This window comes from Hippoglossus stenolepis, chromosome 22 (assembly GCF_022539355.2).
Source record: "Hippoglossus stenolepis isolate QCI-W04-F060 chromosome 22, HSTE1.2, whole genome shotgun sequence".
Taxonomy (NCBI): Eukaryota; Metazoa; Chordata; class Actinopteri; order Pleuronectiformes; family Pleuronectidae; genus Hippoglossus; species Hippoglossus stenolepis.
The window spans coordinates 14,905,649-14,931,407 of record NC_061504.1 but is presented as its reverse complement, the minus strand read 5'-3'; the positions used below and the strand labels follow the sequence as shown (position 1 = coordinate 14,931,407).

At 45.2% G+C, this 25,759-nt stretch overlaps 1 protein-coding gene across 1 annotated transcript in view; it reads left to right on the top strand.

Moving 5' to 3' along the window:
* The window catches only part of ptn (pleiotrophin), a 35,729-nt gene that overhangs the window by 5,381 nt on the left and 4,589 nt on the right, over positions 1 to 25,759 (top strand). Inside the window, exons 2-4 of the mRNA XM_035148135.2 lie at positions 18,949 to 19,043; positions 19,575 to 19,748; positions 21,896 to 22,057. Coding sequence (XP_035004026.1) covers positions 18,950 to 19,043; positions 19,575 to 19,748; positions 21,896 to 22,057 — 430 coding nt within the window. The 5' untranslated portion in view covers position 18,949. The remainder of the gene's footprint in view (positions 1 to 18,948; positions 19,044 to 19,574; positions 19,749 to 21,895; positions 22,058 to 25,759) is intronic.

The following is a 25,759-nucleotide window of genomic DNA, read 5'->3' as shown; positions in this document are numbered from 1 at the left end:
CTCCGCTGGAGTTTTAGGGTTGTTAGCCGGGTTAGTAAAGCAACATCTCACCTGCTGCTCGGTCCGGATTCAAGGCCGCGTCCCCGGGAGACAGAACACGAGAAACACAATGTGAATTCATATTGTTTCATCCCCCCCGAGGGGTTTGGGATGCGTGGCCCTGACTTCCTGAAGCATTGTCTGGTTCAAGAGGCGTCGCTGTGGTAAAGACGTCTCCACTCCCCCCTCCACCCCTCGACAGTTCATCACAGGGAGACCCCGGTGATCCCAGGGGACACCTTGTTCTCAGCTGCCACACAAACCTGAAACCAAGAGCAGCTTCACCAAGTTTCCATTCAAATCTTGCATTAGACACCTTTATCTGAAAATAAGGACATTTAGCTTATACAATATAATAACCATTAGAATAAGTAACTTAAACATCAGGACACATCACTGCTGCTTCTAGACTGAGGACGTTTTCACACATGAATGCAAAAGAAGGAGAGCAGCTACCACGAGGTGTGTTTGAAATATCAGTTCCCCACCAGCTTTTATTGCATATTCTCTTTTATTGCCTCCGTGTGCCGTTTGTACTCGACCGAGCGTAAATCTTTTACAGAAATCGTCTTTTTTTAAAACACATTTCCTCTCAAATCATGTACAGGAGGAGGGAATGGCCATTAAACATGTAGATGGAAATGTATTAAGACCTCTATGCTCCCGCTGAAAGGGTACGACAGCATTACGCAGCACTAAAGCTCGTCCCTGGGGCGGCAGACCTAACAACTACCCTTTACTTGTGTGAGTCTGTTTCTGAAACTCCACCAGTTGTATCCTGAAAAGTTCAATTATGCGCCCGGGTGACCTTTAGACATTATCGTTGGGGGGGGGGGGATGCAGAGGAAATTCACACAACTGCCTTAATTCGAATGAACAGTTTCCCCCTACGATGCATTTTTTTGTGGTGTCGCACACTTGGCATCGGGGCGCTGTTGGCAGAACGGCCACAGGGACGAGTTAATGTCGGGACTCGGACACGAACCCCTGCTCACCAGCAGTCCACCCGCCAGTCGGGGTCAAACTAGCGGCACCACGGCCGAAACCCTCAGTCCTCAGCGGTGGTTTCTCTTTCTGCATCCTGGTGCCGTAATCAGTTCACTGCCTCAATGAACTTTAATAACATTGACATTTATTAACCTCATTACCTTTACTTCAGGGGGAATTGGCACAAATTCCTTCTCTAAAGTGTTAGAAACAGCTTTGTTGGATCAAAAGGAACCAAAAGTGGAGCAATTATCCAAAATCAACAATACAAAGAGGATTTAAGTGGACGATTTGTCAACTTTATAGTCTTAAAGCAACACTGTGCTACTTTCTATCCATGAAATATCAGTTTTGAAAATTAGTCAGAACAATGTTTCCTCTTTAATTTCCACTCGTCACCCTGACCCGTCTGCTTCAGCTCTAACTTTGGTGACGGTCGCAGCTCCAACAGTCAGAATCAGGCTCAAGAGTGAGGTCACGGTTACGTGAGCAGAAGCAAACGATCATCGCCTGCGGAGGCCAATTACTGGATCATTGCCTGCTGGAGGTGGGAAGTGCAGGATGTCCAGGATATCCATGAAACCACTTGATAGCTTAGATACAGAGTGAATGAATCCCCACGTGTGGCTGCAGAGGGCGCTGTTGCTCAGTAAACGTTGCACAGTGTTGCTTTAACCTCAGCAGTCAGAGTAATTCTCCACTTACTTATTTAGGATTTTCCTTTTCTAATTCATCAGTTGTCTTGGTGACGTCCTGGTTTAGTCGTCACCAGTGCAGCTACAAACATGGACACCGGCTCCTCCCCTCTTCAGACTGTGAGACAAACAGCTCTGGACTTCAGTTATCAAACGACCTGCATGTCGGCCACTTGCTCTTTTCCACTCAGGGTGAACCCACCTCGACGGCGGCGACTCGTGTGATGCACGTTGAGGTTAAACCCGGGTGTCAGAGGAGGCGGCGGCCCCCCCGACACACTCTGCAGCGTCTCCTCTGACTCTTCTAATGCTCAGTGGCAAGTTGAAAGGTCACGGTTTCGTGCTCCGGGCTGTGACTGCGGGCAAGAGCAGCTTCACCCCCCCCCCATCCCCCTCCCACCCACTTCCACCTCTTAACCTGGACCCGCCCCACGGCTGAGCACAGCCAGAGTCGTGTTCAGGGCCACTGGCGTCCACACAGCGGCCCTGAGCTGTGTTTCCATTTTGAACAGGAATGATTGGATCTGTCCGCGCAGCACAAATGGGCCGCCCCCCCTTATTTATTTCTAAATTGCGTTGCATATATAGTATCGCCACATTTATGGTTTGGTAAATAAAGCTGCAGTGTTTTGTGCAGATGGATGTAGACAATGACAGCGGCAGGCACACAGAGAATCTGGTGGGCTGTTTTCCCTGATGGATGGAAATGGGTTATTGCAGAGGCAATGGGATGGTGATGGGATGGATGTGTGTGTCTGTCTCTGTGTGTGTGTGTGTGTGTGTGTGTGTGTGTGTTACTCATGTTGTGTGGAATCTGTTTACACAGTCACATTTTGTGGACTTGTTTTCCTTATGGAGACAAAAAGCAAGGTTCAGGTTAGTTTTAGGTCAAGGGTTGGTTTAGGTTGGATAATGTTAAAATTAGGTTAAGGGTTTAGGTTAGATTAGGTGAATTTTAGAATTTAGGTTAGATTAGGTTAAGATATATTGGTTCGATAAGGTCAGGTTTTAGATTAGATCAGGATAAGTTAGGCAAGTAGTAGCTATGGTTAAGATTCGAGTAAATCTCCAGGAAATCAACGTTTTTCAATGTTATGTCCTCTGAAGTCATGGAGACACAACTCTGTGTGTGTTCGTGTGTGTGTGTCTGTGTGCAGCGTGAATTTTGGTAGGAAAATGGGGTTTATTTAAAACCTCATGTGCGATTTCAAAAACCACAGCTGCAGCACACGTCACAGTAAAGCCTCCAGGATCTTGACTTCACGCTTCTTGTTCGTCGGCTCCTCTGCACCAACAGAAGAAGAATCTCCGGTGACGTCGGACCAGTCAATGGAGCCGGAGACAAACAAGCCGCAGACGATTTTTACTGTGGAATAAATTAGGTGGCGTGAATGCTGTGTATTGAATTCCCATCAGCCTCCCCCCCCCCGGCTGACTTCAGTGGTCCACAGGCGACGGATCTCTGTGGTGCTGCTGCACGTGCCCTCCTCGCTGACACACACAGGACTTGGCATGGATGACAATTATATGCCAATTATTATCTATGTTCTCCTTTTCAAGTGAAGGACGTCGCACATGCAAAGTTATTTCCATGTTTATTAAGTTTGGTGTGAGGGCGAGATTTCTCAGGATCTTTGGGAAAACAGGTGTTCAATTAACTTTCACGCCATGCGAGACGTCTTCAAGCTGCACGGGCGCGTCTTTTGTTTCTTTGTGTTGTTTTCATACAGCGACTGACGCGGTCCCCGATCGGCGGTTTGCTCCGGAGAGTGTGAAGACGCGTTCGAGCGAATCCACAGGTTTTAGATTGGACTTTGTCTCTGTCCTGCAAAACTTGCGGGGTTGACGACAGTGCGAGATGGAAGCGACGCGCCGTCGTTAGCCGTCCAATTCCATCGCCTCGCGGCCAAATGGCCCCAAAGACAATGCAATAAAAGTGATGGATCTGCTTCGGCCAAAAGTCGTGTCCTTGACAGATCAGGGATGTCCAATCTTCCTCTCTGTCCACCACTCCCGGTAAATAACTTTCCCCCCCTTTTGCTTCCTCCATGGCTGGAAATAAGACTGTCAGCGGGTCCTGGGATGTAGTGCGTCGCGAGCTGTGTTTGATTCATTGAGGGTCGCGAGGAGGGAGCTGAGCGACACTATCACTGCCAACGGGAGTAAACAAGTTAAAAATAGCCGCCGTGGAAACGACTTCTGTGCTGGTTTCCTCACGGTTTGCATCGAGAGGCAAGACAAACAGGTTATTATGATATAACCACAAAATATTAACGACACAAATAAGTACAGTCATGATAATTAGTTGCAAACCCCTTTCGTCTTAATTATGTTGTGTTGCTCTGTAACTCCTCTGCCTCTCGTTACCGCTGCCTGGAAACCATGAAAACAAACAATGGGGGGGAATCGACTTTTACTTAGAATCTAATTTCATGTAAAGTAGTAGAATCTCTGGCGTTTTACAATGATTCATGCTTTAATAAGTAAAGTGAAAAATGGAAAAAGAAGAAAGGGAAAACAAATTAAACAAGGGGAACCTGCGATTGGCCACCTCTCGCCCGGTAGTCAGCTGGGATCCGGGGCCCCTGAGCAACATTAAAAATATCTTTGTTGGAGTTATAATAACGTTTGAATGGAGTTTCTGGTCTCCTGACAAATCAAAAACCTCCAACTCCTGGCAGAAATATTTGGCCATTTGACAGGAGATACTTCCGTGTGGAATCAGGCCAAAAATACGTTATGAAAAGTGCATCAAATGACTTTTTAACATAAAACATAAATGACAGAATGTAAGAAGGGAATCTGAAAAGCTCAACTTGCAGAGTTTTGATCCGTGTTTAAAGATAAAGAGCGAGTGAAGTTAAAGGACTTTGCGTCTCCACAGTTTTTTTCCGGGAGACGTGTCTGAGAGGCCCCTTCTGCCGCTGGTGGGTAGATTTCATGGCTGTTTCACTGAATGAATTCTGATGCGCCCGCCGTGGTCCGCGGCGTCTTTAACAGTCCCGACAAGTCTTTGTTCTCCCCCCGTTTCTCGTGTCTGATCCGCAACAGCCCACAGGGGAGGCTCAGTCGGGCCGTGCGCTCCGAGAGAAGCCTTTTCTGTTTGATCAACCTCCAACATATTTGAACAATTTAGGCAGGGATGAGCGCAGGTAATTCAAAGCCTGCCAACGGAGCGAGATGAGAAGACGCGCGGGTTGTAGCGGAGTAGTCTGGCCTTTTTTTATTCCGGCGTTGGATGATATTTTTTAAATGAACCTCTCCTGCAGCTGACATCTTCCATCTACAAAAATAATCACAACTCCCTGCCCCCAAAAAAAACATCTTTACCTTCTCTCTGCTTCCCTTATTCCTACTCAGGCGATAACTTATTTCGCCCGGTAGAGGCCGGCGTGTGGTTGACGAGGTCATCAGGCTTTTTTTTCCAACGCCTTCGCACGGAGGTCACGGGGAAAAGAGAGCGGACCACGGATATCAATTCATTCAGCCTCAACGGGAGAATGTGGAGGAAATCAATGGGACATCGAGCAGCAGGAAACAGAGACACACACACACACACACACACGATGGTGTGAAGTACACGTTGAGGCAAATCTACGCCATTGTTTGAGTGGTAGAGAGAGAGAGAGAGGAGCCACAGGGTTCAATATGGCCATGAAAGGACGCTGATGGTGGTGTGTGTCATTAACTACACTCAGAATGCAGATGAGAGGTCAGAGCCATTATGGATAGATCATGAGAGCCCTCTGCTGACAGTGAAATCCAAAGAAACCAGCAGCAGCAGCAGCAGCGTCTCTGCCACACATTAGGAAAGTAAAAATTAGAACTTGTGATTATTTTTCCGTGGTTGACTCATCACAAATTAGCTGCTTTTTTTTTTTTCTTTCTTCTCCCTTTTCCTTGAAGCCAGACTCTGGGAAACTCTCATCATCATTTAGCTCTAACGTCTTATTTCAAACACCCACCTACTGCGGTAAAAGAAATGAAGCAGCGGGTTTTAGCGATCCAGGGGGAGGAGGAGGAGAGATTGGAAACAGCCTCTCGGAGTGACCGGTTGTTTCAAATGATGATTTAAAGTTGTGAAACAAGGGTTTCAGCCTCACACGGGGGTTTTAAATTCACTTTCGCTCGGATTTTAATAACCAGCGCTGCCTCCCGCCAAGGGCCCAGCAGTCCTCGAATAAAACCACGTTTAAATTCACGCTTATTTCTGCACAAAATCACTCGCGCTCGTAAATATCAGTTCCCTACCTGATTTTTTTTCATTAAGATCCAAGAATTATTCTCTGAGAAATCAAGGAAAATGTTGAAATGATTCCTGCAACTGCCCCCTGATCCAAATTTACACCAAAACTTAATGGGCTCTTCCTTGGGTCATGTCCCACCCCTCCGCAAAGTTTCATATAAATCAGTTGAATAACTTTTTGCTAAATCCTGCAAACAACAAACAAATGGAGACGTAAACACACAGGAGTCATTTTTTCGGCTGTTCAGAAACAGAAAACAATGCAATTGCATTTTAAAATTGCAATCAATTACAGGAACCGAAGATAATAGAACAATGCATAATTCAAAATGAAATAATAACTCATTAGGAGAACTCTAATTAAAAATGGAGACTGATGGTTATTCCACAGTTTTGTTGAAAACTTTCCCGTTACGCTGCAACAAGACAGAACTTTTCTTTTAATGTGTTTTCAGGTATTCAAGAAAAGTTTGATCCAGATGATTTCAGATTCTTATTCATAGTTTTTTACACCTCAAGCCATTTTAATTAAAAAAAAGCTGTAATAATAATAATTTCCTCTCATGAGAACGTGACAATCTATTCAACACGTTTCTTATTCAGCCTCGAATACAACAAAAACAACGACTTTCAGGCTGCCGGGGTTTATTTGGTGAGAAAATACAAAAGTGCACGAGGGAACAAATCCCCAATCAGAGCAGAAACACAGAAACACCCAAAACTCCCGCCTCTCTGCGGGTCGTCCACCTGGGAGCACGGCGCCGGTGAATATTAATCAAACAAGCCACGAGTTGGGAATCAAACACGAGTGTTCCGGCTGCGCTAATCCACACCTGCAGCCTCTCCTGCGCGTGTCAGGGCGTCCTGGGGAGAAACTGGTGGAAAATGACCGGTGATGATTCCCCTCGCAGCAAATCACACAGGTTGGTGATTAAAGGGCCTCAACTCGCTCGGTTGCACTCATCCCTGAAATTGGACGGATATCAAGGTAATGCTGAGACTCAAAGGGCTGAGGAGTCCGATTGTTATTTTAAAGTTTAAAGTTTTTAGGGAGGGTCCTTGACTTGACGAGGGCCTGTGACATGTGTCTCGGAAGACGTGTATTTCTCGCCGCCGCCGCCGCCGCCATGTGTCTGAGGTGAGCTGCAGCCTGGAGGGAAATTAATCAACGTTTGCCTTTTGTGAGGCTTTCGTAATGTGCAGTCGAGCTTTATTCCTCAACAACAGGACGGCTGCGCTTCGGCTAAACAAAGACACACAACTGTATCTTTGTTATTCTGCATTAGAGCGCATACAGACCTGCCACTGTAAGACCTGTTTCAAAAGAAACACACATAAAGGCACCTGTGATTCACTGTACGTGGGCTCAGGAGAGAAATGTGATACAGGTATAAATATATATATATATATATATGTATATTCTGCAGGATCTATTCCAGCAGTGTGACACTAATACTGCAAACACAACGTTACATCTCCTCAACGCGGTGGGAAGAGCTGTCAACAATCTGTGTTGCTCAAGTGAACGAACAGGATCTGCCCACACTCCCTCAGTCATTGTCGTCGTCGTCGCCTGCGATGTCGGGACAACGCTCTCATCTCACACGCGTCCCGGTGACGAGCGAAGTTTAGCAACATCGCAAAGGTTTTTCCCGCCGTCTGCTTCTTCCTGAAGGAGGCGGGAATGAGAGGAACATTAATGCATCCGCTTCACTCACATCTTCACGTCTCGCACGGCGCTGGGCAACTCTCCCAAGAGGATAAAAACACAAACTGGCACCAAATTCATGAGGAAATTATTGACCCGGAGCCCTGAGGTCGACCAGCCTGATGCTTCTGGACGTCCCGAAACCTTGCAATGGCTCGGTCTAATCTCTGGAACAGCTTCAGAATCGTGGTTATATATTTCTTGGGAAGCTCAGACCCGAGAAACGTTTCCATCATTGCTAAAGACCCACTTCTTGAGTTTTAGATCTTCATTTCATCAGTTATGTGTTCTGGATTGAAAAAAACAAAACCTAATGACACATATCCTGCATCCAGCCACTGACCTTGAAGCTCTATCAGGTGGAGCTCGTGGGGTTCACGCTGCAGAACAACTTCTGCCTGCAGACATCAACGCACAAACATCTGGCTTTGATTTCATATTCTGTTTGCACTGCTGCATTAAGGTTGTTTTTTTACCAACCTTCTTCACGCAGCATCACAGCCGCGGCTTTACTTTACACTTTGTGGACTTGAAGACAACTGCTGTTGGATTTAATCTATGCGAACGAGCCAGACTCGCCAGCGAACACGAACATATGTACATCTGTGCCCTGATGTAATTATCGTAAGCTCCGCGCTGGGGGGCAATAAACAAGGCTCCCTGCAGGATGTGTGTCAACAGAATGTGAACAAAATAATAAACTGTGACATTTGCATATAAATAAATGTTTGGATTTTCTCCATCGTCCCATACGTGGCCCCTGAGAGAAGATTTGACTCTCTCTCTCTCTCTCTCTCTCTCTCTCTCTCTCTCTCTCTGCAGCAGATTGTCTCGTACAGTTTCGGTGTGGCTCAGATTTGGGATGAAATCCAATCTGGTTTGTTTGAAATAGACGGAAAATGTAAGCTACAATAAAAGAGAGAGAGCAGAAACCGTCTTAGTCTTGATATTCTCCGGCTGCTCTTAGATCTGGTCCTACTCTCTGCTGGAAGAAGCCGGTGTGGGATTACAGGTAACCGCGGGCGTCCTCTCTCCACCGGCTGCCGGAGTCGTGCTCCGTCTCAGCCTCGCCGTGTGACGCCCGCCTTGGCGGAAGTGGGTGGGTGAAGGTCTGTGGGGAAATGTTGGCGTGGTGTGTGTGTGTGGGTGGGAGATGTAGGTTATCTCAGACTGGAATCATGGTTAAATCCAGAGGATGAGCAATATCTCCTCTCACTGTGTGTGTGGTGTGTGTGTCTGTGTCTGTGTGTGGTGTGTGTGTGTGTGTGGTGTGTGGTGTGGTGTCCTGCGGCGGATGTGAGGTCCTGAAGTGCACATATGAGACGGTGCAGCCAGCTGTCATTGTTATGGAGATTGACACTAGAGCACAGACATGCATCTCCTCTTAGTACACCCCAGCCACTAGGGGGCTCCAAAGTCTGCCCCCCCCCTATGCAGTTTTGACATAATTGAATGAGTGACACAATGACAAAAAATGTCTGCTTTGGCAGTTTAAAAGGACGTTATTCATATGACACATTTTTGAATTTGGAGGAACTATAAGAAATGTTAAGATCATAACAAATAACAGTGTGTGGGGGGGTGCTACATGTTCTGGTGTAACTTATAATTTACACTCGGTTATCACACTTATACACACAGAAATATCACACATGTGCAGGATGGTAAATATCTGTGAATAAAGACTTTAAAGCAGTGGAGAATTCCTCAGCATCAAACTCAAGGCAGAGGAGACACAGACTCCTGATATGACTCCATCATCATCATCATCATCAACATCATGAGTCAACCCCCCTCACTGTGAGGCTGTCTGAAAGTGTGACTTTATTTTTTGCACCAGCTCAATGCCAACGTCTGGTATAAAAGTTTTCTTCTCTAATTTAATTATTCACTGACTTTTTTAATTATTTCACCGTGACCCGAGTCTTTTCTCCAAGCTGTTCAATTGTCTCGTTTATTAATTTCTCTACTTGTAAAAACATAAATGTAAAGTGCAAACTCCATCAAAGTGTTGCAAAGTAAAGAACAATAAATTAATCCTGTAATAAAAGAATAAGCGTGTCTATAATAGACTGTATTTGAATCCCCTCGCAGTCCATCTGCTGAAAAGTTTGGTAGAACTTCTTTATGACTTCAGTGATAACAATGACCTGTTCACACTTAGATCTACAAAGTCTTTATAGATCCGATTGGCACTGATCTCCTCTCGTTTCGGACTCATGGAGGCTTCCGGCACCAAAGTTGCAGAGAAGTGGGCGGGTGGAGCCAAAACCGTGGTTCTTCCTGCAACCCGCTCGCGACTCGAGAGGTGGCAGTTAAAAGTCTGTAAACTGCTGCTTCGGGGGAGAACAGCGGTCGGCTTGAAGTGGGCGGGAAAAAAAGAAGACAATCGCTTTAAAAAGGCTTTAGAGAGGTGTGAATCTGGACCGGGGACAGAAGCAGGGAGTTTAAAGATGGATCTTGGCAAAGCTACGAGTGTTAGAAACCCACTGAGGCACATGGAGGGAGAGCGGAAAAGTGGATTATGCAGCAAAGAGACTTTAGACACTTTGATTCATGTTCAAGCCAAAACTAAAAAGCCTTTTGCTTTTTATTACCTCCACAAAGGAAGTTGTGTTTTTATTGGTATTTGTCCGTTTGTCTGCAGGATTTCTCAAAAACTACTGAAACGATTTTCGGGAAATTTAGTGGATTAGTGGAAGAATCTCTGGATCTGGATCAGGGGCCAGATCAGATTGGGAGTTAATCTGGTTCTTCTTCTTCAGATGCTTTGGCGTTGTGATTGTTCGCTCAGAAAAGACTTGCTCGCTAGCGTTCCTCCATTTTCGTAGCAAAAGAACGTAACATTACCGACTGATGGTGAGAGCCCCCTGCTGGATCAAGAGCCAAACTACTTCCCCCCCCAAGTTCAAATGAATATTTGGATTTGGAATAAAAAGTGACAGCCCCAGAGGTAGCTGAGATACGAATGGTGCTTATTGTGCTTCACATGTGGTGGAAACTAATTCAATCTGGAGTGAACGTGTGTCTTTCTAATTGACTGCTCGATTATCAGCGGTTTGGACTCACTGACATTTAAGTGCGAGCCTGTCAGGTATCACACGGCAGAGATAAAAACGAAACCCCCGTCCATTATGTTGAACTCTACAAATCAACATGTTCTTCATATATATTCGATTTTTATTATTTCCTGAATTATTCATGCGCTCGTGTCCTGACTGGCAGGCGAATCTGCTGCGGCCTTATTTATCTTACAGTTCACAACACATTAGGGGGCGTTCTCGCTTTTCAAGAGCACTGTGATTCCAGGGTTTTTTATTTTAATAAGCTGTCACTGCCTCTCCCGCTCTACATAACAGACATTTCCACAGTCTGTTTACAAGCGGAATGAAAAACAGAGAGGGAGGCTGAGATATGTACGGCGCTGCTCAAGTGGACAGAAACACAAATTCTTCTTTATATTTCGCAGCTAAATGCAGTGAATAGGACGTGGAGAGAGAGAGAGAGAGAGAGCGAGAGGGGCAGACAGGGTGTGAAAGAGACGACAGCAAACAGAGCTGCCCTCATGTGTGCAAAGGCTTCAGTGTACTTTAATGAACAAGTGGCTCAAGGTGAGTTCAGCGAGTTCCTGAGACAAACACACACAACCTACAGATAAATGTTGCCCATTCAATTAGACACACCTCCAAGTTGGGGCCTATGAAGAGGAGGAGGCCGGAGCGAGCGAAGGAGAGAAGGAGGCTCCTCACGTTTCTGGGCTGGATTTCCTGCTGAACATTGGAGATAAACTCTGGTTTTAAACTGAAGCCAGAAAAATCTGTGTCCACACGACTTTTCCTTTTTTCCCAAAATCTCAAAAACAGAACAACAAGAGGAAACATTCTCCATATTCCCAGTCAGTTCAACCTTCAGTCATTTTGAAGCTGCTGTTTTAAGATTAAAAAGTTTCTTAGTGTTGCTTTAAAATGTATCAGTGACGCATACCTCGTCTGAAACATGAAAGCAGAGTCTCAAAGCAGATCCACTCATTAACTTCCGCCATCTTAAAATAAAAAAATAAGACATTAGCAACCTTCCAAACTTGTTGTGCCGTCAATGCGTCCTCAAATTGAACATTCTTCAATATTTGTTTTGAAATTGTTTACCCCCCGAGCCAGTGATTAAAAAAGTATCTTGTCTTTTTTGGGGGTATTTTACAAACCTGTCTCCACAGAGAAAATGGAATACACTCGTGTGCCCCCCCCACATGAAAACATGGCTAACATATCCCAGTGAATAGACTGAATAGAGCCCCAGATAAAGAGATGAGAGATGAGTGCCGCACTCGGCCTTCGCTCGTGGTACTGCAGTTTTATAATCCCCAAAAAGGAGGGTAATTGATAACCACTGGAGTTCATTGTTCGCGGCGACATAATGTCCTTATATGCGTGTGAATAATAAAAGGGAGAGGGGGCTCGGAGTGGGTGTTTGGAGGCGTAGATATAATAAGATCAGCGTAATGGAGGCATTCATGCGTTAATATACGTCCTCAGTTTTGGCATTTTCAGCTCCGATGCTCTCTCAAAGCTTTTGTTAGTCGTCGTTATTATTGTGTTTTTTATGATTAAAACAAGTCCGGCGTGCCCGTTCAAACCGGGCGCCGTTTTGGAGACTTCGCCACACACACACACACACACACACACACACACACACACACACACACACACACACACACACACACACACACACACACACACACACACACACACACACACACACACACACACACACACACACACACACACACACACACAGAGAGAGAGAGAGAGAGAGTACCACGCATGCTGCTTTTGTTCCGGCGTGCAGCTCCCTGGGGTGTCCTCCGGGGGGGCTGTTCTGAGCGATAGCGGGGACCCTCTCCACACACTCTCCCCCTCCCCCTCCACTGTCTGACCTTTTACAAAACACAAGTCAGAAGATGTGTGGCATTTTCCTCTAATCACCTGCACCTAAGCACATGAGAAATGTGCCCCAAGAGGAATGAATCACTTTTCCTGAATGGCGGTCGTTATCTAATCCGCAGGTGTCATTGCTCCCGGGCAGCGTTTCTCTGAGCAACTTCACCTTCTACTCATCCATATTCCCATCGTCACCCTTGACACGGCCGTTTATGCTTTACATTCTCTAATCCACTGTTTATTTGCGGCTGCATTCCGGCGTTATGTGGCTGACTTCACTCACTCGTGTGCCTGCCTGCCTCTTTCTTCCTCCTTCCTCCGTCCTCTAGTCGATACACTTCTCATTTCATCTGCGCCGGAATCTCTCAAAAGCCGCAGCTCAAGGAACACACAGAGCGAGAAAGTCCTAAATAAATCCTTTCAATATGCTCTGTGTCTCGGGGAGGCATCCGCTCCCCCTCTGAATCACAACTACTGAGACGGGAAAGCCACTTAGAAGTGGATTTTTCTGCCCCCGACTTTATTCCCAAGGACACAGCGCCGTGTTCTCTGTCTCTACCTAAAGCTAAACAAAGAAACTTGTGAATAACATGTTCTCTTTTGCTTTTGTTGTTCTAAATATCATTAAAAAAAAAAAAATGACTTCATAGGAGCAGAAACAAGCCGGAGATGCTGTTTAATTCAATTTCCTTTATTTATTTCAACCTTATTCACCGCGTGAGGGTCATCGACTTCACAAGGAGGACAGACGTCGAACCAACGGAGGTGCTCGAGAGGGAGAACCTTCAAAGAAAGAAACATCCAACAGTCCACACAAAAAAAAACACATTGTTATTGAAGCAGCAACATGAAACGATGCATAGAATAAAAACAGTGTCTTTAAGATGACCTCCACACTCAGCTGAAAAGTCTATTGCATCTGTTATCGTGCTTATATACACTTCTACTTCTTAATTTTCTTCAAAAAGAGAAAGTAGATCTTGAAAATAAAACTCTTATAAGGAGCGTTTTGAGTTTTCCGGCCACCTGGGGGCAGCAGACAGCTTGTACGTGTCAGAAGACGATTATTAAGATGGACGACATGAGAACTATAACCATTCCTATTATATTTTATGACTGCGATATTTGACCCTGCTTCTGCTGTGCACAAATATCTGTGAGTAACCTCTGCATGATCCGCTCTCTCTTCTCTGAGTTCATCTTTGCACCTGGAACAAGTCTCTGAACGACCCCAGTGACTTTTCCTCCACAGGAAACCAGAGTTTGGAAGCTTTTTCCTTCCGACTCGTGTGAAATGAAACTCTGAAACTGAAAAAAATGGCCACGAAAAAAGACGGAAAAGCCAGAGGGACAGTTTGGGTGAAGAAAAGCTTATTGCACAAGATGAAACATGCTTATTGCTGCAGGTTTTGTCTCCGACTTCCTGCTTTTCCCAAAGTACACGAGGAGTTGTGCATTTCTTTATCCTCACCAGCCTGTTGTGCGCTCAGTCAGCCTTACGTCATGGAACATGTTTTGTTGAAGTCGTCCCTTCCAGAGGCTCCAGGACGTATTTGGAAAAGCTCTAATAGCTTTACTTGTAACACATGAATACCCTCTTTAGGATTCAGTGAGCATGAATATTTGAATGTGCAGCCTCTTATGAAAGCAGCTACGGCAACAACCGTGTCAATACTGTGTGCGCAACTTTTACAAACAAATCAATAGGAAGATAAGAAGATGTAAGTGTTTGGATCAAAATGCAAAAACTATTATTTACCCGAACAGACACTAAAAGTTGTTTAACGTCTCTCAAAAGTCTGCATACCAAAAAGTATTTTTTCCTCAAACTTGTACAAGAGACGTAAAAAAAAAAATGGATTATAGCTCAAACTCAAGGCTGTTTTGGACTTTTAATACGTGAAGGTTTATAACTTTTGTAACATTTTCCTGCTGTAAAGTCAATGCACCAACAGGGGGCGCATTAATGTGCAGGCACAGCTCAAAAGCAAAACCTGGAAACTAGAAAACTTTTTTTTGGCTTGTGTACAAGCGATTTGAATTCAAGGCCGGACAGCTCAACATCCATCCATCCATCATCTACACTGGTTATTGTTTGAGGGCCACACGGAGACTGGAGCCGATCCCAGACGGCTTTGGAACGAGAGACGGCGAAAAACACTGAGCTGAAAATATGCAGCTCAGTCAAGCCAGAGGCAGCCTTGCATTAGTTTTATTCATTATCATTTAATAATACAAAAAAAAGAGAGATTATTGGTGGTTTAAAGTTTCTTCTAAAATATTGTGTTTTTAACGATGATTGCTGCTTTTCTTTTTAGAATCTATTACTCAAGTCAAACACGGTTTTTGGACCAAAACAAATCCTTAAATCTAATAACAAAGAGAATCACTCCCGTCCGCACAACTCTGAATATTTAATGGTTTGGTTGAAGCGAGCAGGAAAAGACTTGATTCTTTGATTTGCTACCTCCGGGGGCAGAGTTTAAAAAAAAACATGTTTAATTCATTCGCGGCTAAGTGATATTAAAAGCAAACACGTGTCTCGCGGTAATATTTGTGCTCGTCGCTCGCACACCACCGAGCCGCTGCTGCTCCTCCGTAGCGTGGGTATTTTGGGATCAGCTCTCTGAACAACAACAGACTTCTTGAGAGGTTAACGGTGTAAGTTAAAGAAACAGAAATCCATTCTTCTCAGAACGATAACGTCGGAGATCTCTCTTCACTGGGCTCAGACGACTAATAACCCGAGTGATGCCCCTTTTCCTGGACCTCATAATTGATTCATTAAACTGGTTCCCTCCTTTACTGCTGCACTGTCGGCTCCATCGCCTCGTGCCTTTGTATTAGATGCAGGCAAGAGGATGTGATCGTATAAATAGATTCGCCTTCATATACTCTGCAGGGATTACGTCAGTCCTAATGAGACAGAGAGGAGAGAGGGTTTTCGCATCTGGTGATTGTGTTGTGGAGTGACAGGGCTTCTCTGGTGTGTGTGTGTGTGTGTGTGTGTGTGTTTGACATTGTTGTGTGGCCAGTATGGTCTTGATCCCCTCCACTCCCTCACCAGGAACCCACAACTCTGTCTGGTTGGATGAGGCAAATAGAGGAGTTGATAGGACTAATTCTCACCAGCTCATAACCACACAGACCAATGGACGCTCCAGCTAAAGTAACTCTTTACACCTTAAACATGAGCAGATACTGCTTGTGATCATATTTGCCCATTCTCCACATTAAAAGTAAGGCTGGTTATGTGTTTATGAAATATCTTATATGTTGAAATCCTCTTCACGTCCCAGCAGCCGTCAAGAAATAAAGAAAAAAGGAAAAGTGCAGGATTACAAACCCTAGTTTGAACACAGGATGCAATTTCAGAAAGGCTGTAGTTGAATTTCCACTGACACTGGATGAATCATCTGTGATAGAAAAAAGCTAAACCTCACAATTTTATGTGCTTGTAAGGTCCGATCGTCACGTTTACCCAGAACCGGTCGGACTATTGTCAAAGAAGAAAAAGTTTGATCCTTTAAACCAACGGCCGGTCGGAAGCCCCTGGTGGTTTCTCGCTCGGCCCTGAACACTGTACCAAAAAAAAAAGGGGAAAGACAAAACCCTGTAAGTCAGTTTAATGAGAAACCATCTGAAAGTAATGACTTGACAACTCAGATAACGAGTCGGGATCCCACCCAGACCCGTCTTCCTCTTCTCACCCACCACATGTCCTCAGACTTCCCCCCCTCACCCCGACTCCCCGCCCCTCCACTTAACTGTTCCCACTTGTCGTCACCGAGCACCCCCCATCTGCACCTCATTCATCCATCAGCTCCGCTCTTTATATACATCAGGTCGCGTCTTTTGTTCCTCGTCGCTTCGTCTTGTTAGGTTTCAGCTCTGGCTCGCTCTGGGGATTTATACTACTGCTCGTTGTCTGCTTGTGAGCCAGGTTTTTTAATTATTAAAGATTAATCACCACAACTGCCCCGACTTGGAGTCTGCCATTGGATCCAAGCTGCCTGTGTTGGTACCAGCAATCCAGACAGGACTTTGGCAGAGCACAAGAAATGATGTGTCTAAGAATTTTTACCAAAAATTCATCCGCACGCGAAAAGAAGCAGAGAAAAACAACCTGAAAGACAAAACACCAGCTCTTGGAGATGAAGAGTTCCTTGTATTGACGGTAACAACTTCACGGGCGATAGCATGTAGCAAAAATATCGCTGCACACATCTATACCATGCAGCAAAGTTAGAGATCTCTTATGTTATTATGGGCTGCCACAGTCTGGATAATTAATGGGAAACACTGCTTTGGTGAGATAGGGCATTAACCACAGTGGAGGGATGTTCCCTTTTAGTTATCATCATTACTGTTTTCAAAGCTCTCTAAACTAGGTGTCGAGCTGCAGGTATTCTGACGACACATTTATGGAAAAGCATAGTGGACGGTGGCAAACCCCCTCCAGCGCTTCTTATCATGAGCTTTAACCAGGCAGCACACATGATACTCAACTGCTCCGATCCACTCCGTCATCCATTATAGGTGCTGTCATGCTCCGGAAATGGGAGCTACATGGTTGGAGGAGTGAGAGACTCCCATTTGATTTACTGACCCCAGGAGTAGGAGGAGGAGGAACCCGTCATCTCGCAGGATCCTCTGGCTACAAAAAAGGAAACGGTTAATTCAGTTTAGTCCCAAGATTTATTTCTCTCCTCGGCGTACTGTATGGAGTGCTCATTCAAAGTCATCAACCCTGTGTCCCCCCGCCCTTTGTGCCTGCAGTGCACCCGGAGCCCATCACTCTGCGTGACTTACTGAGGAAAAGACTTTCTTATCTGCGAAGAGGCCACAATGCCTTTCTCGTGGAAAACGATCCTTATCGAGCCGCCTTCATTGGGTTTCTCTCTGTGAAACTCTTAGAACTCATTGTATTCGCTTCCTTTCAGGTTGGGATTCAAGGATTTACTTTTTTGTTCCTTCTTTGGGGGGGGTTATGGAAATGAGTGATTTGGAATCTCTTAAAAAGTCAACACAAGATGGAGTGAAGTGTTTAATCAAAACAGTCTGAAGAGCATAAAGACAACCACGAGGAAGAACAGGCGCCGGTGCGAGGCTCATAACGAGTTTCTGAAAAAGCACCGGGCCACTGCTACAACAGCTAATAATGAAATATAAGGTTTGAATACCTGATTTAAATTTCAGAGGGGTTCACTGTCCTTCAACTTTTCTGAAGCTGAAAAGTTGGGATTTTGTATTCGTTACACAATGGGATGGACAGACATTTGGTAATTTTCCTCCACGGGTCTGCAGGAGGATTTTCTTCACCTGTAAAACACACACACACACACACACGCGCACACGTCGGTTGTTGAAGGTAGTGGGTTCAGCGCACTAATTAAATCACACTGCATTAGGAGGATCACAGTGGCAGCTTGCTGCTGATCCACATCCAGCTGGAGGATCATGAACCGAAGGGATTCTGATGCACAATATGGAGAAGTAGATTGATTCGTTAAACCTTTAAACCAACTACACTGAATTTAGAATCGAATCTGTGCAAATAACGGTCGAGAGAGAGAGAGAAACCGAGAACATTCTCCTCCATGACAGGTGATTAACTTGACATCTCAAGCGTTCTGCTCTTTTCTTGCCTGAGTACAGCAGGTGCAGGTTTTTTCTTCAGCCGTTTCTGGGCTGTTCATTTACTCTGTTTGGTCTCAAAACATAGAAGAAGCCTTTGGGCTATTTTGCAGAAAACAAGAATGGCTGTTATTTACTGCCCTTAACAAGACTGTGTCTGCAAACCTTCTCCAAAACTACTCAACCGATTCCTGTGGAATGTTGTGGAGGGATGGGGCATCACCCATAAGGACCTGTTAAATATTTTGCGTGGATCTGGGTAAACGTTGTGTCACTCTTGTAGAATCAAACAAGCAACGGTTTCTTTAAACTCTTCTTATGAGAACTTCTTATTCAAATCGTGTTACGCTCCTTTCCTTGTTTCGACGACTCAAATCAAACTGGTGTGGTGACTGTTTCCACCCGCGACAAGATTTCACATGAGATTGACAGCAAATACACCAGTGACTGACAGTGCAGACCATCACAATGTCGATATTGGAATCCAGCACAGTGGTAATGACACAAGACGAGACGTGGACATTCCCCAGGCTATTCCCTTGGTCTCATGAGACGTGTATTGCTTTTCTCTGCTACATTTTTTAGGAGGCTCCTCAAAATGTATGAGTTTTGAAATGTAAGAACGCTGAAGTCGGGCTGAAGTCGCTTCACTTGTGCACCGAACGGAATTCACTCAGTCGCCTTGTCTCTGTGTTTCAGAATGAACGGACAGAAGCAGTGGACGAGGGTGGCTGTGATGGCTCTCCTGGTGCTGACGGTGATGGCCGCCGAAGGAGGCAAAGCAGAGAAACAAGGTAAACGCCGGAGAAAAAGCACTTTGTCATTTTTTACCTCTGCAATGTTTCCTCAGTGGAGCGACACACAAAGCTATCTCCCCTCGCAGGCTCCGCAGCGAACAATGTCCCTCGTGACGACTTATTTAAGTGGACACAACTTTTCCAAAAATACATGAAAATAGGGAAGGTGCCCGTGGGGTTAAAGTAATTTGTCCCCTTTGAGAATTCACCAGAAACAAATAGCAATATCTCGCAAAACAGGGAAAAGTAAGTCAGATAAATCCCTCTCGGGTAAAGAGAACAACATTTAGTCCAATTTAAATTCAAGGGAAAAAGTTAATTTGCATTGGAAATTAGTGCAAGCACCGAAACCCATTATAACTGCTTTGTAATATTAATAAAAAGTCCAAGAGTGAATACTTTTTTACAGACATTGCATGTAGCACTTTATGTTTTTTATGTTTTAATAAAAGCTTAGATTCAAACATTCTTCAGCCTGAACCGTCTAATACGACTCCAGTTGTTCAAGTGTGTGATTGTGTGGTACAGGGAAGAAGGAGCGCAAGTCGGACTGCGGCGAGTGGCAGTGGAGTGTGTGCGTAGCCAACGAGGGCGACTGCGGACTCGGCACCAGGGAGGGGACGCGCACCGGCACCGACTGCAAGCAGACCATCAAGACCCAGCGCTGCAAGATCCCCTGCAACTGGAAGAAGAAGTTTGGAGGTAAGAGAGAAGTGTTCAAACTAAGATGGCACTCTGCCAAGGCCCAACGTTGACCCTGAAATGACCTGTACTGCAGCTAGCCACCAGGGGGCGATCTAGACGCTTTGGCTTCCCTCTCACGCAGCTGTCCTCATCCATCTTTGATACTAAGGCCGTGACAAAAGGAAAGCAGATGCTCTTATTGAGCGATGAGCAGTGTAACAGGTCTACATGTGATCAGATCAGTATTTAGATCATCTTCACCCACATGCTGACCCAGAAAAACCTTCCTCTTTCTGTACAGCTGCGTGGCTCCCATCCATCTCCCCCCCCCACACCTCCACATGATGTATGGTCGCCTGTCACTCTCACAAACAATGGCCCCACTTCCACAATGGGAGTGAGAGAGCTCGCTAATTAGAGGTCCAACAGGAAAAAAACAGAAAACGGGAAATAATGGTCCTGCTTTGTCATTTGCTTTTCGGACTGGGAGTGAGTGCAGCCATCAAAGCTGAAATGTCTCCCAGTGACAAACCTGAGGGACTCTGTTGACCCCCCCCAGTAAGGCCTGTCAAGCATGGAGCCTGCAGCTCTGCAATGTGTCCGTCACAAGTGATGAACACATCAGGAAATAGTGCTCCGGTTAACTGGCTATATAGATTATAGCAGCAGAAGTTTTGTGGAAGTGGCAGGAAGTTACATCCTCTCGGTCTTTGAACTGTTGGAAGTTACTTGAGAAAAGAAAAGACTGGAAAGTAAAAAGGAAAAGAACAAAGAGTGATGTCTGCCCCACTTTCACAGAAGCTTCTTAGAAACCAGTCTTTGTTATTTAGGAATTTTGACCTGACCTGAGAGCGCCCATTAGTGAAGCCAAATTATCTTGATCGCCCCCTGTTGGCTGGCTACAGTATAGGTCATAAACCTCACCTCCTCCATGTTAGCGGACGGGACATGGACCAAACTGGAAAGTCAAAGTACACGTTTCCAAAGATTAGGTCACTGTCATTGTTATCACACGTCTATATGGTCAAGTGTTCATGTTTATGGTATATGGACGTATTTCAACAACAGAAACAGGGATGGATGATGTTTTATTATGAAAAAAAAGGTGTTAGATTCCTGAAGAAACTTGAGAAACTTTGATTCTAAAGATGCCTGCCAGCGAGGAAACTCTCTCTCTCTCTCTGAGATAAATTATAGGGAGGCAGGCGTGTTTTTTTTTTTTTTTTGGAGTTGGATGCTCATGAAGTCCCTGTAGGATTCCCGCAACAATGGCCCTGTCACTCCCTCTGAGCGCTCGCCGTCCCTCCTCTCCTCACCCCTTCTCCCACCTCGCTGCTCCTCTGATGAGCGCCCTGGGACCTCGGAGGCAGTGACAGGGCGTCCGACGCTTTCATGTGAGAGGAAAGTGGCGAATGAGTGTCGCGGCCCCGAGGGAGCCCCGGCTAGAGTGGCAACAAAATAATGGAGGGACAGTACACAACACACACACACACACAAAGTACATTTCTATACTATACGACAGCCACTGCTGCTGCGTGCTGGGGCAATCTTGCATCCTCTGGGGTTGAGTTTAAGATGGATTAAATTCAATATCAAATGAAAGCACATGTGTGAAATTTATTTGACTTGCTGCTGTAAGTGCTTCCACTCGCTCTCCGCCGCTAAGATTGCATCTGTCCCTTATTTCCAGGCTCAACGACAGCCAGGCTGGTTTTTTTGATTACATTCATCTGTTAGCACGTTTTCGTCCTATAGGAGATATAAGATCAATAAATGAGACGCCATCTGTTCCTGTTGGCAAACAGCAATCAGCACTTTTATTTTGTTGTTAATAAGAGCGGGCCTCGTGATCCGGGCTTTAGCAGAACTCCCTCTGTTGATCCTGGACACTTCTCATTTAATAGGACGCAGATAATAGCCAAATAAATTATAAATGCTCATCAAACAGCCATTCACGGACCTAGACTCGCAGCTCTTCAGGCTCAATGGACTCGTTCCGTTGACTGATTGCAGTTGGCTGCTGTTTATAACAAGCACAGAAGCTGCAACGTGTCATCTTTACCAGGTTTTCTGCTCGGTTGCGTCTGTACCATGCCTCCTCGGAGCTGCTTTCCAGAACAAAGGTGTTCTGATTAAGTGTCTGTTCTCTTTCGTGTGCGCTATAGGGGAATGCAAGTATGACTTCCAGGCGTGGGGGGAGTGCGACCTGGCGACGGGCAAGAAGAACAGGACGGGCGTGCTGAAGCGGGCGCTCACGGACGCGACCTGCGCCACCACTGTCACAGCCACCAAGCCCTGTGGGAAAATCCCCAAGACCAAGCTGCAAGGTAAGCAGGGGCGGATGAGTGATCGCCGGATAGAGACACGTTGAGTCCGTCAGCGGCAGCAGGGTTCGCTGGAGTCCTGCTGATGGACTCAACATGTCTTCAGAAACATGGAACAAGGTTTTCTGCCATTAAAACAACAGGATTAGTTTTTTTCGCCTGTTAAAGCAAATTACTTAAAAGTTATAACTTACTATACATTTGTCAATAGTTAAATATTCACATGTTGCTTTTAGCACAAAGCTAATTGTAAAATCATCTAGCCAATGTTTTGGAGGAACTTTTAGCCAGTGTTACAGTGGCTTACATTTATGTGGAGGCTAGGTTACACAGCAATATTTTAATGATCTAATTACTCTTCGGGCCATTGTAGCCGGAAGCTCGTAACTGTTTTCGCCCCTGTGTGTGTGTGTGTGTCTGTGTGTATTTATGTACACAACAACTCAACAACAAATGGTTGATTCACCTTGGAGCTGATTGGTCAAATTCAACAAAGATCTGGTCCAAAAAACTAATTCCGCAAATATCTGAAGCTTAAATTGATCAGAAAATTACCCCCCCCCCCCATCATATGATGTCGTATGGCGAGTGATGCCTTGAAGACATCATGCCAAGTTCCAAAAAGCATCTTTCAATATATCTCTCTATCCTCTAGGAAGACCTCAAACAAAAATATGGACAATTATTTAGGATCATATGATAGGAATGACATCATCATGACATCACTTTGAAGTTGCGAAATTACATCTTTTAGTGAAGTAATGCATAAACTTTCGCAGCCAATGAGATTAGAGACACGATCTACATCTGCATTTGCCTGATTGCGAGTAGCAACAGTTTTGCGTCGCTCCTCCAATGCTTTTCAATTCAAACTGTAATCTCTTAGACTCAAACATAATTAGTGAAATGCATTACAGACCAACACTGATGCAAAACAAGAGCTCGGTGAGCCAGTGCCGTCTGGAGAAGTGTCTCCTCCTTCCCTGTGTGCGGCCCGAGGAAGAAGCTTCTTCTGCCAAACACGTCGGCACAATAACGGTTATTAAAAGGAGTCCATCACCCTGTCCCGAACCGAACCTCGTGTACGCTCTATTCAATCTTCATGAATTCAAACTCACTCAAGACAAACCACAGTATTTTTTCTTTCACAGAACCAAAGTTGAAGCGCCGTTCAACAGGGAGGAGCTGGAGCTGTGCGGTGGAAATATTTATGTTTACGTGACACGAGATTGATTCGGATCAAAAAAGTAAAAATCGTGCCGAAGCAGAGCCGACTATTTCAGAGGGGAATTATTCCCAGCGCTTTTCTCGCACTGTCAAATTATTGTAAACAGTTGTGGGGAAGTTAGATTAGTTGGTTTGTTTATTTAATTACAGCTGGAGGGATGTTTACCAGTCGGGTGTCTCTCCGTTTCTCCAGCTGAACTCCTGATCTTCCTGCTGACGGGCTCCGTTTATCTCCTGGCGTTTGATGTTCATATTTTCTTTTTAACACAGAGGGGAAAAATACAGATTCTGAATTTAATATAAACTCAAATAAATTACCTTCAGTGTATTGTTTACATGTGCGTGAACTTCTCTCTCCTTTGTGATTATAACTGTGCAAGTTCAGTACATAATTCTCTCGTCTCGGCCCCGACTGCTTCTCTGCTGAATCCAACAAGCCCCTGCAAATGATTTAATCTGAGGCAACGGGGCTGCGATCCTTATTTACATTCAAGGCACCATCAGCGGGATGGAAATCCACCTACTTAAGTGCTCAGTCGAAAGCGCTGAGTGACAGTGTTAAGGCCGGGGTGAATAGGTTAACTCACTATTCAGCTGTAATTACATGCTCTTACCTTTTCTTCAGTCATGTCAAAGACACTGAAGTCAGGGAGCTTCTCTCGCTCTTTTTTTTTTTTAAATGTTCCTTTCTTCTCACATTCCCCTGGAAAATGAGGAGCTGTCAGAAAAACCTGATTTGACACAAGATCTGAATTAATGGAGGAATATATCTAATAACGGCGCCGACACGTGTGGAACAGATCAGCGTCTCCTCGGTGGGATCGCTGGTAGAACTGCTGAGGACAGAGCTCTTGATTCAATGCCCTTTTGTTAATTGTGCAAACAAGGATGCGACGGCGCCGCTGCGGGTGTCCCATTGTCCAAACAGGATAATAACGAGTGCAGAAATGCTGCCAATGGTCATAAACTGGGGCGTTATCGCGCTCGGCAGATGACATGTGTGCACACAGGGTTTGGAACGCGGAGTTTGCTTAACCTTACTGTCACTTCATCAAACAAGCAGAGTCGCATCAAGCCCCAAATTATAAAGATAAGACAGCGTAAACACTTCTGAGACACAGTCCCTCTGCTACAGGATGTCTGCAGCTGCAGCGCTGCCAACTGTAACACGTCTGCTGTTTGTCGAAGGGTTTTTAATGCCAAACTTTATTTGACTTTCTATAAAGCAGGAATCTGTTCAATTTCTTTTTCACCTCGACAGCTCATCACTGATGAGTTTGCGACAGGAAGTTTGTTCAGGGAGATGTTCCCCGCCAGCTGCGAGACGTAAATGGATTTATGGTTTGAAAAGCGAGCGTGGAGAAGTGTCAGTTCAGTGTTTGCTGAGACGTGGGACTGCTCTCTGAAGAGCGGCTGCAGCATTAGCTGTTTGCAGCATTGACACATGTTTTGGAGGTTTCGCTTATTCACAAAGGGCAAATTGCAAACCAGGGTTTTTGCTGTTAAAGCAACACAATGCAACATTTGTACCTTTAACAGCAGCTGCAAAATGAGTTTGATGGTTCAGTGACTTGGAAGAGAGAGAAAAGTTTCCCCTTTTATTCCCCGAACGTCTGCTCCTGTTCTATGCGACTATGGTGAATGGGTACGATCTCCTGTGGGAAGTGTGGAACTGGCTAAAGCTCCTTTTCCACTGGTTCCACCATTTTTTAGGGAATAACCTGCGTATACCTACTAATTTCAGGCTAAAAGAGGTTTAATATTCTAAACTGAAACTGTCAGAATCAGGTCCAGCGCCCAACAGAATGAATCTCAGTAACACCCTGTTGCTTTAAATATACATGTAGAGGCCTTGTGTAACTTCCACCCCATCCTCCGTGTTGATTTATGCAGGTTAGAGCTGTGGGGGATGGAATGCATCCCATAATGCAAAGGTTGAGAGTGGCAGGTCTCCAGTCTGTCAGGTCCCATCACACTCAAATTCACACCTGGAGCCAATTTACTCAACCGGCATGTCTTTGGGAAACGTGGACACACAAACAGCATAAATTATATATTTCTTTGCTTTTGCTGATCTGGTATAAAAAAAACAAATCGATTAAACCATTTCAGTTAATCCTGTATTAACATAAAAAATACAAATCCATAAGAGCTGATTATTCAGCTTTTTCTAATGTAATTCGATTCCACGATGCAGGTTGCAGGTGCATTCTGTCGATGTAGGTCATGAACATTTCATGTAGGGAATATGTAAATAAAAGGTTCCTGTGAAAAACGTGCTTGGCCTGCAGCCGTGTGTAGAGCAGCGCCCGCGTACACCTGCACGCATCAGTTCTGATGAAGGCCCGGTGGCTTGGAATGCGGACTGACAGCGTAAGAGGTGTGAGAGCTGAGGGCAAAAGAGAAGCAGGGCGAGGATGACAGTGGCTGAGATGAAGGGAGGCAGCCGGGGAAGAAAGAGCCGCTATCTGAGCGAGG